We start from the raw sequence: 13,069 nt of genomic DNA, 5'->3' as shown, positions 1-13,069 counted from the left end.
CAGTTTCCAGGAATTACTCTAAGCTGATCTTCAAACAGAGAGTAAGGCTGACACCCCACCAGGAGTGTTACTTAGGACGAAATCCTTATGACCAGCGAAGCATTGTGGGAAAGACATAGTACTTATAGTACACGCCTCCAATGAATGTGGCCAGGCAATTTGCATGACAACATATGCAAATTCCTCTGCAAGCACAAGCTGCAAAACTGACAGAAGCTCTTCTTTCCAGAGTCCTGCAGCATGCAAACCTACACAATGGTCAAACGGCTGCCTGCCTGCACAGGCAGCTGAGCAAATCATCACAGGTGGGAGGACAACTGGACACCAGGGAACTGTATAGGGGAGGGAGGAGGACCACTAGACACCAGGGAACTGTATAGAGGAGGGAGGGGGCAACTGGACACCAGGGAACTGTATAGGTGAGGGAGGAGGACCACTAGACACCAGGGAACTGCATACAGGAGGGAGGAGGACCACTAGACACCAGGGAACTGTATAGGGGTTGGAGGGGAGTCATTAGACACCAGGGAACTTTATACGGGAAGGATGTGACCACGAGACATTGAGGTTGGCCCGCGACATGGTCCCAGAGCTCAATTTCAGCCCACTTTGTATTTGAGTTTGACACCCCTAACCTAGACAGAACCATGTTCTTAGGCAACACTTTTTAACTGCACAGTCTAAGCACGACATGATGGTATGCTCAGGTGTGTTGTGACGAGAAGAAACAAACAAACACACACATTGTTTTGTAGAGTCGACACCTACAGTATAAAAAAGGTAAAACTGCCCTTCTTGATGGATTGTGGGCATTTGGGAGAGTATTGTTATCCACAATTGAAAACAAGATGGCTGTCGGCCCAGACTATAAAAAAAAACAAAAGTGCCGCAAATTTGGGTGGGTAATTATTATTATGAATGGGATTAGCTCATTACCGTAATTCAGATTTCAAAAATGACCTAACTGTGGAATGAGGCAATCGTCTTGCATAAAAGGGGAACCAGAGTACAAGTACTGCACTTACTGGAATCGCGGGAGGAAAGCTGGCAAGGGGCCAATGCTTGAACACGCTCAATATTTCATTCATTGAAGGTTTAGATCACAATACTACCTTATAAAGTATGACTAAATACACCTGTAAGCACTTAAGGTGGCCACACACGATACAATAAACTGATCCGATTTTACAGCAATTCGATGAAAATGATCGTATCTCTCGAAAAAAAATCGAAAGCTTTTTTTTTCATTCGACTGAAAAATCCGATCGGAATTCCCGTTTTTTTCGATTTAAATCGATCCGGAATGCCAGATATTTCTGTTCAATTTCTCTAAAGATTGTATGGTGTGTGTTGGATTGTAAGATTATTAATATACACACCCATGCAATTTTCTCAGAGTTTCCAATCATTTTTATCATAATTGGGGAAAAATTGAACATAGGTGTGTGGTACATTGGTCATATTTTTTAATTTGTTACAATCAGTCAGAAAAATTGATTGCAATTCTTAAATTGAACAGATATTTAAAAAATTGTATGGTGTGTGGCCACCTTTAGGAGGATTAGGAAACAATCCTTTGAGGAATTACAACAAGACGACTTAGCAGCCAGAGATATAAACATACATACTCCAGATTATATTATTGCATTAAAATGAAGAGGAAGTAAAAAAAAAAAAGAAAAAAAAGTCCCACACCAGTTGTCAATCCGGCCCGCTGCGGACATCCGTATTCCTCTCCTTCCCCCTCCCTGCAGAGCGGCAATACGCGGAGGATTAACTCACTTAATCGCCTCTTCCAGTATTTGGTCTCCTTGGCAACAGTGGCATGTGATGTGACACGTCAGTCCAGTCCAGTGTGTGATACTCTGACGCGTACTGACGGCATATCACATGACACGGATGTTGTCAATGACACCCACGATAAGGCGAGTTAACCGTCCCCAAACACCCACTCTCCCCAAACACCCACTCTGCGCGGGAAGGGGGGGGGGGGGGGGTTTCAGAGAGACAGCAATGGGGATCGAAGATTGCGGCCAGGGCTGCTTAAAGTTTGCCCAGGCCTGCACTAGGTCATCAGTTCCAGGCATGAGTTTAATCACTTCAGCCTTCAGTCGTTTTTCACCTTATGCATCCAAGCAATTTTCACCTCCCATTCATTCAATTTACTTTCTTTTCACCAGTTCACCCTCAAGGGCAAGAGCAATTTTCACCTGTCAGTCAGTGTTCCTCCCTTTTATTCCCTAATAACTTTATCACTACTTTTCACAATAAATTGATCTAGATCTTATATTCTCCACCACCAATTAGGCTTTCTTTGGGTGGTGCATTTTGATAAGAAATATTTTTTCTAAATGCATTTTTATAGGAATATTAACCTCCCTGAAGGTCAATTAAAACCACCAGGGGGCAGCGCAGTTTTTTATTTAAAATCATGTAGCTAGCCTAGTGCTAGCTACATGACAGCCGCTGAGCAGCAGCATCCCCCCACCCCCTCAGGCCCATGAGGAAATTAGGGCTTCCCCCGCGCAGGGGGGGCGGGGGCACACCCTCTAACACGGCGAGTTCACACAGCTAGCAAAGTGCTAGCAAAGTGCCAACAACAACAAAAAATTACGCAAATCAGCCCAACGGGCCGGAGCAATCCTCCTGCCATTATAGCTTTAAAACAATACATGCTACCATAATTAAATCCCACACATTTTATTTGCCCATTTGTCCCGGTTATTACACCATTTAAAATTATGTCCCTATCACAATGTATGGCGCCGATATTTTATTTGGAAATAAAGGTGCATTTTTTCAGTTTTGCATCCATCACTATTTACAAGCTTATAATTTAAAAAATATATATTAGTAATATACCCGCTTGACATGCATATTAAAATAAAAAAAAAAAAAAAATTAGAGCCTAATAGGTAACTGTTTTTTTTTTTTTTTTAATTGTAATTTTATTTTATTTTTTTTTAGCTAAAAATTTTATTTGGGTATTTTTTGGGTGTGGGACATGTAGTTTTACTATTTGGCTGCAAAATGGCCAGTGTTTTTTTTTTTTTTTAAATTCCATGCTGTTGGGCCTAGTGCACACCAGAGCAGTTCGGCTGCGTTTTTGTGATCCGCTTGCGGCTGCGGATATGCTAGGGTAATGTATTTCAATGGGGTGGTGCACACCAGAGCGGGAGGCGTTTTGCAGACTCCCGGGCTGCTGCAGATTTTGATGTGGAAAGGGAGATGGGGGTGTAGCCAGCACTGCGATTCAAATGATTGTTTATTGAGATAAAAAGATGCACTTACAATTAGTTCAGGTTGAGTCAGGTGGGATGCGATGCGGATGTGGTGGGCGCCAGGTCTAGATCCCCCTGCGGACGTCCGTTTCGCGCGTCTAGCGCTTGTTCATCGCAGTGGGGGATTGGCTTGGCTGGCCGCCCCTGACTGACACGTCACGCATTGCGTAGTTACTGGGACGCTCTCCGTCCTCTTTACGAGACGGGCGGGCGTCGCGGGTTGCCATGGAAACTGGGGGCGTGGTTGGTCGACGTAGGCGGAAGTGCCGCCGGGACGCGAGTATGAAACTCGCGCCGAGACGGCCCGCCCCCATCCTTTTCCCCCACTGCGGTGAACAAGCGCTAGACGCGCGAAACGGACGTCCGCAGGGGGATCTAGACCTGGCGCCCACCACATCCGCATCGCATCCCACCTGACTCAACCTGAACTAATTGTAAGTGCATCTTTTTATCTCAATAAACAATCATTTGAATCGCAGTGCTGGCTACACCCCATCTCCCTTTCCACATCGATTTGCTGCCTCTTACCCAACCCGTGCACGCCTTTCAAAGAGACCACACTTACGCATTCAATGGTTTACCAGGTCTAAGTCCCATCTCCTGCTGCAGTTAAGAGAGTGCTGGAACTTTCTTCTTCTTTCTCTTGCTGCAGATTTTGGATTGCGGAGGCGTATCTGCCTCAATGTTAAGTATAGGAAAAACGCAAAACCGCTCTGAAAAACGGCACTTCAGAGCAGTTTTCCAGGCGTTTGTTACAGTAGCTGTTCAGTAACAGCTTTACTGTAACAATGCATGAAATCTACTACACCAAAACCGCTACACAAAACCGCAAAATGCTAGCTGAAACGCTGCAGAGAAGGAAGAAAAAGAGTTTTAAAAATCTGCTAGCATTTTGCGGATCTGCTAGCGGTTTTTGGTGTGCTCCAGGCCTAAGTGAGCACTCTCGCTCACAGGAAGTATAAAGGTGGGGTTGGGTGGGGTAAGGAATGGATCAATGTGTTCATTCGTCTCAGTCATTTAAAAAAGGAACTCGAGGTGAGAGACATACAGAGATTGACATATTTATTTCTTTTTAAACAATACCAGTTACCTGGCAGTCCTGCTGATCTATTTAGCTGCACTAGTGTTTGAATTGCACACCTGAAACAAGCATGTGGCTAATCTAGTCACACTTCAGTCAGAACACCTGATCTGCTGCATGCTTGTTCAGGGTCTATGGCTAAGAGTATTAGAGGCAGAGGATCAGCAGGGCAGCCAAGCAATGTGCATTGTTTAAAAGGTAATAAATATGGTCAACCTCCCTAGGTCTCTCACCTAGAGTTCCCTTTAAAAATCTAGCTTCTTTGTTCCAGATCTTTACGGGACTGTCACACAGGGACGGTGTGGTGGGGTGGTTTTACTGCACCCAACGCAGGGCAATGAAAGTCTATGGGGACTTTCATACTGATGCTGTACAGCGCAATGCGACGGAAGTGATATTTTTCCCACTGCATCTCCGACAGTTACTGCGTTGGTCTGGAAGTCATGCAAGTCTATAGCGATGCGTGTATGAAAACCCACTGCAAGTTTTACGTGTCACGCATGCACGGAAGCGTTTAAGCAGTAGGCTTTCGCGCACTTGTTTGCTTCAGGCTGCCAGGGAATTACTGCGTTAGTAGGCGGTAATACCCGTCTGGCAGCCGGCCAAGCAGAATTACAAAAATGTATACATACCTGGGGCTTCCTCCAGCCCCCTCTGGCCAGATCGCACCCACACTGTCATCCTCCGCTGCCCCCAGCCTCCGCAAATTGTCCCGGAACGTCCTCCGGTCCGGGGCATACTGCACAGACGCAGGCTGGCTGTGTGCACTCCCCTGTCTGGAAGCGTACTGTACAGGCGCAGAATGCTCCCAGCTATGGGAGCGAGACGGGGGAACATGCACAGCCCGACTGGACAACTTACCGGGGGCCAATAGCGGAGGACGGCAGCGTGGGAGCGATCTGGCCAGAGGGGGCTGGAGGATGCCCCAGGTATGTATACATTTTTGATATCCCCTTAGGATTACTTCAAACCTAAAAATGTTCTCCAGACACTCAAATCCACCTCTGATTTATTTATTTTAAGTATTTATATAGCTCCAACATAATACACAGCGCTGTACAGAGTATATTGTATTGCCACTAACTGTCCCTCAGAGGAGCTCACAATCTAGTCACTACCATAGTCATATGTCTATGTGTGTATCATGTAGTGCATGTATTGTAATCTAGGGCCAATTTTAGGGGGAAGCCAATTAACTTATCTATATGGTTTTGGAATGTGGGAGGAAACTGGAGTGCCCGGAGGAAACCCACACAGACACGGAGAGAACATACAAACTCCTTGCAGATGTTGACCTAGCTGGGATTTGAACTGGGGACCCAGCGCTGCATGCTAAGAGTGCTAACCACTATGCCACCGTGCTGGCCTGATGGATCCAGTTTCCTAGAACTCTTCCAAGAGCCAAAGCGTCATCCTCCAACCAGAACTGGGTTGGAAGGCTGGACCCCGATTTAGAAGATGCTGGCTGACCAGAAGAATCAGCAACTAACGAGAGGGGAAAAAAAAAAAAAAAAAAAAAAAAAAACACACAATCTGAAAGCCAAAACTTGTTTGCCCAGAAATTATAACGACACATTTTTCTGCAGGCCCGCATTTAGCTGAGACAATAAGCCAGGTTGCTCCCCGGTTGAGGCACCAAGGGAGGTCAGGGGGCACTAGAATGTCAGCAGGGGCAGCCCCGGCCGGCCACCTCATCCAAGAACTGTCTATACAAGGCTTTACAGTGAGGAAACAAGTAATCTTCTGAAATATTTCCTCCCCCTTGAGATGCACGACTTTTAGAGAGAGGATCGTTTTTCTTGCCCATACAAACATTTCTTTAGAAAAGAATATAAGTGGAGGGCTCCTTGTGCCGCCTTGTTTATTCAAGCTATGCAATCGCTAAACGTTACTAATACAATCTGGCCTGTCATCAACCTCTCGATTTCCATCAGGGCTTTCCAGATAGCAGGACGCTACTTGAGGTTTGACAAGGAGGAAGTTTCAAGAGGAGGCCATACAGATTGATCCCGGTACCAAGAGTAAATGTGGGCTCTCCTAGGCCATGCAGTCTGAAGGAGCTTATACACGGGTCAATTTCAGCCATCGATCAATCTTTTCTATAGAATCGATTAATCAGAAATCGATTCTTTCAAATCTATCGATTTCTATGAAATGGATCTGACTGGATGGAAGATCTAGGTCGATCTACTGCTGGTAGTAGATCCATGGCTCATAAGGTGGCCATACACTAGCCCGATTTGCGGGCGTTTCGACAGCAGATTCGATCCTGGGATCGAATCTGCTGCCAATCGTTCGCGGTAAACGCACCCGCCGATCCGATTTCCTCCCGAAATCGGATTGGTCCGTCGATCACGCCGTGCGGGAAATTACCCTTGATCGCCTGCGGGTAGGGAGCGCCTCGCTAGCGACGGCCGATCCGATCAGGTATACATTACCTGAAGCTGGCTCCCGGGCATCTTCTCCGCGCTGCACCGCTCTGTTCCGGCTCCATCCCGGCGCTTCCTGGGTCACTGCAGTGACCAGGAAGTTCAAATAGAGCGCCCTCTATTTGAACTTCCTGGTCACGGAGTGACACAGGAAGCGCCGGGATGGAGCCGGAACAGAGCCGTGCAGCGCGGAGAAGACGCCCGGGAGCCAGCCTCAGGTAATGTATACGGGGGGACGGGACAGGCGGCAGGAGTAGCTCAACAGATTGTGATCGGTTTCAGGCTGAAATCGATTCACAATCTGTTTGCAGTAAAGGCAGCCATACGATCCCTCTCTGATCAGATTCGATCAGATAGGGATCTGTCAGCTGGTCGATCTAATGGCAAATCGACCAGTGTATGGCTACCTATAGAGTTGCATTGGATCTAATGGTCCAAAAATGCATGTAGATAGATTTCCAATAGATTTAATTCTGAAATCTATTGGAAATCTGTTCCTAGTGTGTGGCACACATCAGATAGATTCCTTTCAGATTCGACTTGACAGGCATCGGACCGAAATCTGATGGTCGAATCTGCTGCAAATTTGTAAGTGAATGGCCACCATAAAGTGACACTTAAGTCATAAAAAAAAAAAAAAAAAAAAAAAAAAAAAAAGTTTTACTCACCTGGAGCTTCTACCAGCCCCCTGCAGCCATCCTGTGCCCTCGTAGTCTCCATCAGATGCTCCTGTCCCTCGCCGTCAGCCACTTACGTTTTCGGCGACAGGCCCGACAAGCCTGGGAACACGAGTGATTCTTTGCGTTCCTGGCAGCAATAGCAGTATAGAGGGCGCTATTGCGGCCCGGAACGTGAAGAATCACTCGCGTTCCTAGGCTTGTCGGGCGGGGGACAGGAGCATCTGATGGAGACTACGAGGGCACAGGATGGCTACAGGGGGCTGCTGGAAGTCCTGAGTAAAACACTTTTTTTTGTATGACTTAGGGTACATACAGACATACGATAACGATCGTTCGTTCTGAACGACGAACGATGTTAAAGGAGGTATCGGCCGATGATCGTTTGAAGAAAGGCTACTTTGAACATCGTTCGTGTACGAACGATCTTGGAACGAGCGTTGCGTGCGCAACATGATGTATAAACTAATTTCAAACTCAAGTGTCAAAAAGAACTGTTTGAGCATGTGCAAAGCTTTGAGAACGAACGATCAACGACCGATCGTTCTACAGACATTACTTTTTGAACGATGGTCGTTGGAAAAGATCTGGCAGAATGGATCGTTCTTTACCAACGACATATATCGTTGGTCGGTCGTTTTAATGATCGTTCGTGCACTTTTTACGAACGATCGTCGGGCAATGCCGTCGGTAACGATCGTTTTAAACGACTATAGTCGCATGTCTGTATGCACCCTTAGAGAGACTCTGAAGCCTTACAAAATCTCCTTTTACTTACAAATCCTCTTAAGCATTATGGTAGTAGCAAAGTGCTAGCTGCATGTAACAAAAAAAAAAAAAAATATGCTAATCGGCCCAGCAGGGCCAGAGCAATCCTCCGTGGCGGGTCACCCCGACCTGAGCTCGGGATAACCGGCGAGAAAGTTAAGCATCCCTTTAAGAGATAACGGGTCTTGGCCAAGAACCCCCTGCAAGAGATAATAGGCCACCGCCCATAGTGGGGACTATTTAAAGTACCCATACATCCAGCGACTCGGTGGCCAACTGACCATCTGATTCAATCATTATTGAATCGGATGAATCGGCAAGTTTATGCCCATTCGTGGATGTGAACAATTTTGGGCCGAGCATGTCGATCGGACAAGCTGCAAGATGCCCGGGCGTTGTAGTTAATCAGATGTGCTGCCGTGACGGCAAGTGATAACAGGACAAGCAACGAACGTGACGGAACCCTCGACGACGCCCCCCCAACAAAGCTAAACGTGCCCCCCTGGTGCCCAGTGCACTATTACCAGTCTGGGCTCCACCTTCCGTCCATACATGTGCCCCATGTGGTTGCCGGCGTACACGTGACATCACACACGCCCACATTATTCTGACATTAGCTGATAATGGTCACACCACACTGTATAATAACATATGTAGCTGATAATGGTCACACCGCACTGTATAATAACATATATAGCTGAAAATGGTCACACCACACTGTATAATAACATATAGCTGATAATGGTCACACCGCACTGTATAATAACATATATAGCTGATAATGGTCACAGTGCACTGTATAATAACAGATAGCAGATAATGGTCACACCACACTGTATAATAACATATATAGTTGATAATGGTCACACCACACTGTATAATAACATATATAGCAGATAATGGTCACACCACACTGTATAATAACATATATAGCTGATAATGGTCACAGTGCACTGTATAACATATATAGCTGATAATGGTCACACCGCACTGTATAATAACATATATAGTTGATAATGGTCACACCACACTGTATAATAACATATATAGCAGATAATGGTCACACCACACTGTATAATAACATATATAGCAGATAATGGTCACACCACACTGTATAATAACATATATAGCAGATAATGGTCACACCACACTGTATAATAACATATATAGCAGATAATGGTCACACCACACTGTATAATAACATATATAGCTGATAATGGTCACACCACACTGTATAATAACATATATAGTTGATAATGGTCACACCACACTGTATAATAACATATATAGCAGATAATGGTCACACCACACTGTATAATAACATATATAGCAGATAATGGTCACACCACACTGTATAACATATATAGCCATAGCCCTCAACCGTCCCGTTTTCGGCGGGACAGTCCCGATTTGGGGGGCTGTCCCGCTATCCCGTTATGACCCCCCAGTGTCCCGGGCGGCTGGGGGGTCAGATGTGCAAAAAAAATTAAAAAAATGATCAAGGCGCCAGCCGGCGGATGTGGTGTGTGGGATGCGGGTCTGGGATAGTATTGTCCCTCCCTCCCTCCGAATGTGCCCCCCAGTGTCCCCCTGTATGTAGAGATAAGAGCGCAGCAGAGCGGGCAGTGTTACCATCCCTTCTCACGTACGGGCATCTGGTCTTCCATCTACTTCCTGTGACGTCACAGGAAGCAGAGAAGACCAGATGCCCGTACGCGAGAAGGAATGGTAACACTGCCCGCTCCGCTCTTATCTCTACATACAGGGGGACACTGGGAGGCACATTTGGAGGGAGGGAGGGAGGGACAATATTATCCCAGACCCGCATCTCACACACCACATCCGCCCGCTGGGGCCTCGATCATTTTTTTGCCTCCACACCCATGGGCACATATATATGTCAGGGGGTGTGGTTGGGGGTGTGTCAGGGGTGTGGCTTAAGTGTCCCACTGTCTCATCTCAAAAAGTTGGGAGGTATGTATAGCTGATAATGGTCACACCGCACTGTATAACATATATAGCTGATAATGGTCACACCGCACTGTATAACATATATAGCTGATAATGGTCACACCGCACTGTATAACAACATCATTCACCGATAATGATCACTGTGCACTGTATGAGAACATAATTAGCTGATAATGGTCACACTTCACAGATATCAGGCCTTATCCAGACAATAATAGGAACCATTGAACAACTCTCAGCTGACACTGATCACAGATAAGAGCTACACTGAGATAGCACAGTGCAGGGACTCCCCAGCCTGCATCACTCCTGGCATGACTCACAGATCTCATATTACAGCCAGGAGTGTATGACATGGTGAATAAACAGAAGCAGCCAGACTAGTTCTGTGCAGCCATGAAGTGTGTCCCCTGGTCCCCCAGGATGGGGAGACACTGTGCAGCCATGCAGTATTTCCCAGGATGGGGAGACACCAGGGAGCAGCCTACAGAGACAGCATAGAGACATTACACCAACCTTCCCCGGCTCTCCTCTGCCTGTATCACACAGCAGCTGCTCCTCTGTACACTGCATACGTCACACACTGCAGCCACATGGCTCTATACCTGTGTGCAGCCACACTGACTTCCTGCAACATCACCTGCGGCCCCACCCACCCTATAGTGACTCTGCGGCTCCTCCCACAGCAACAGCGTGCTAATCTCTCTTCACAGCTCCTCCCACAGCAACAGTATTCTGATCTCTCTGCACTGCTCCTCCCACAGCAGCCACACCACCTGTTTCTGTGGCCCCACCCACCCTATACTAACTCTGCAGCTCCTCCCACAGCATGCTAATTCCTCCACATAGCTCCACCCGCATTAAAGGAAAACTCCACTTTTCTTCTATAAACATACATTGGAGCTGCGCATTTTTATTTAATTTATTTTTTTAGCTTTATCTATATCTAGTAGACTTAAGCCCATTTAAAAACGTGCTCTAGGTCTCTCTCACCGCCGCATGTCAGTGTGCACCCGTCTGCCGGTACCCTCTGGTAGGGCCGATTCAAGTAACAATGCAGTGCACTAGGGCAAAATTAGCATGGGGGGCCCTGGCCCCACAACCAAAAAGCATCATTAGAGGCCCTTTGTTGCAGCTAAATTTCCCTCCTGGGCCCCTGAGCTGGCAGCTGACCCTCCCCCAATCACCTCCCAACTTAACAGGCTCTGCAGAGTCCCTGGGGAGCAACAGTTAAGATGGGGGAGGGACAACATGGGGGCCCTTACAGGCTCTGGGGCAATTGTCTATTTTTTCCTATGGTTGCTCCGGCCACACCCTCTGAGCCCCATCCTCCTACTCTCCCAACGGCTACACATGCGCAGTAGCCAAAACACACGGGACACAGAGACAGGAGGATGACGCAGGGACAGTTATGCTGGGAATACACGGTGAGATTTTTCAGTCAATTTACAGTCCGATCTTATTTTCGATCGATTTTCCGATCGTTTTCCTTTCTTTTCTTATCAATTTCCAATCACTTCTATGAGAAATCGATCAGAAAACAATCGAAAATAAGATCAGACATGACGGAAATTATCTATTGAACCATCTATCTGCGGAAAAAACCTATGGTGTATTCCCAGCATTATGCCGGGAATACACGGTTTGTTTTTAAGCTGATAAAATGGTTCGATAGATAATTTCCGACATGTCCGATCTCACTTTTGATTCTTTGCCTCTCGTTTTCTGATAGAAGTGAATGGAAAAAGATAAGAAAAACAAGCGGAAGATAAGAAAATCGAGAGCTGAATCGAGCGGCAAAAACGATTGAGAGCAGAAACGCACGGCAGAACGAACCGTGTATTCCCAGCATTACGGTTTTATTACATAGGATTATAATTCCACCCCGCACACAGCCTATTGACTTTGACTGGGACAATGTTCAAATTGCCACCATTTGTACAGTTACCATACTTGGACCAAGTATTCTTGATGACAACCCGAATAAAAAATTTGAATTTTGGGAGCTGCTTAAATGGACCCTCAGCAGAAGCCGAAAGTGCGATAAGGCAGGACAGGGAGTTTGGCAAATTGTTTGCTGAACCCCCTGTGTTTGCTTATCGTCGGGGCAGGTCAATAAAGGATTGGGTTTGTAGGTCAGATATTGCAAAAAGAAGGAGGTAACCCCGAGCGCTAGAAAAGGCACATTTCCATGTTTAAGTTGTAACTGTTGTGGTGCCATTATAAAGGGCAGCAGTGTTTCCATCCTTCCACTGGTGCAGGCATACCCATTAGGGGCAGATTTACTTGCTTGAGTCCCTATGTGGTATACGGGCTCAAGTGCCCCTGTGGGTATGTATACATTGGAAAGACGGAAAGACCAGTGAAAGAGAGGATACAAGAGCACAAGAGAGATGTTACAAACTTCGCATTGGGTAAAAAAGAGTATGAGACTTCAGTCTCTAGACATTTTTTACAGTATCGCCGCAGGGCGAGCCAGTTGAGGTGCTTTGTGATTGAGGATGTGCCAGTACTCGCTAGAGGGGGTAATAGAAAAAAGTTACTTTTGCAATGTGAGGCAAAATGGATAAGAAAATTTAATTGTGTATGTCCAAATGGCCTAAATGAATACTTGAGCCTAAAGTGTTTCTTATGATGTCCTTTTCTCCTAGGGTGAAACTGTCTGCACAGAGTGTATGAAACAGGACTTTATCAGGAAGGGTATCGTTTCTTGCTAGAATGATGTATACCTATGAATATAATGAATTAATGTTGAAAATGTATGGATATGTATTAAAGAGAACCCGAGGTGTGTTTAAAGAATGTTATCTGCATACAGAGGCTGTATCTGCCTATACAGCCCAGCCTCTGTTGCTATCCCAA

General features: G+C 46.2%; 1 protein-coding gene across 1 annotated transcript in view; it reads right to left on the bottom strand.

Moving 5' to 3' along the window:
- LOC137562523 (phospholipase D2-like) overlaps positions 1-10,830 on the bottom strand; it is a 144,311-nt gene extending 133,481 nt beyond the window's left edge. Inside the window, exon 1 of the mRNA XM_068273933.1 lies at positions 10,724-10,830. Within this exon, the coding sequence (XP_068130034.1) occupies positions 10,724-10,780 (57 nt within the window). The 5' untranslated portion in view covers positions 10,781-10,830. The remainder of the gene's footprint in view (positions 1-10,723) is intronic.
- Positions 10,831-13,069: the final 2,239 nt, after the last annotated feature.

Source organism: Hyperolius riggenbachi, chromosome 3 (assembly GCF_040937935.1).
Source record: "Hyperolius riggenbachi isolate aHypRig1 chromosome 3, aHypRig1.pri, whole genome shotgun sequence".
In the NCBI taxonomy this organism is placed as follows: Eukaryota; Metazoa; Chordata; class Amphibia; order Anura; family Hyperoliidae; genus Hyperolius; species Hyperolius riggenbachi.
This window is presented reverse-complemented; position numbering and strand designations above follow the sequence as displayed.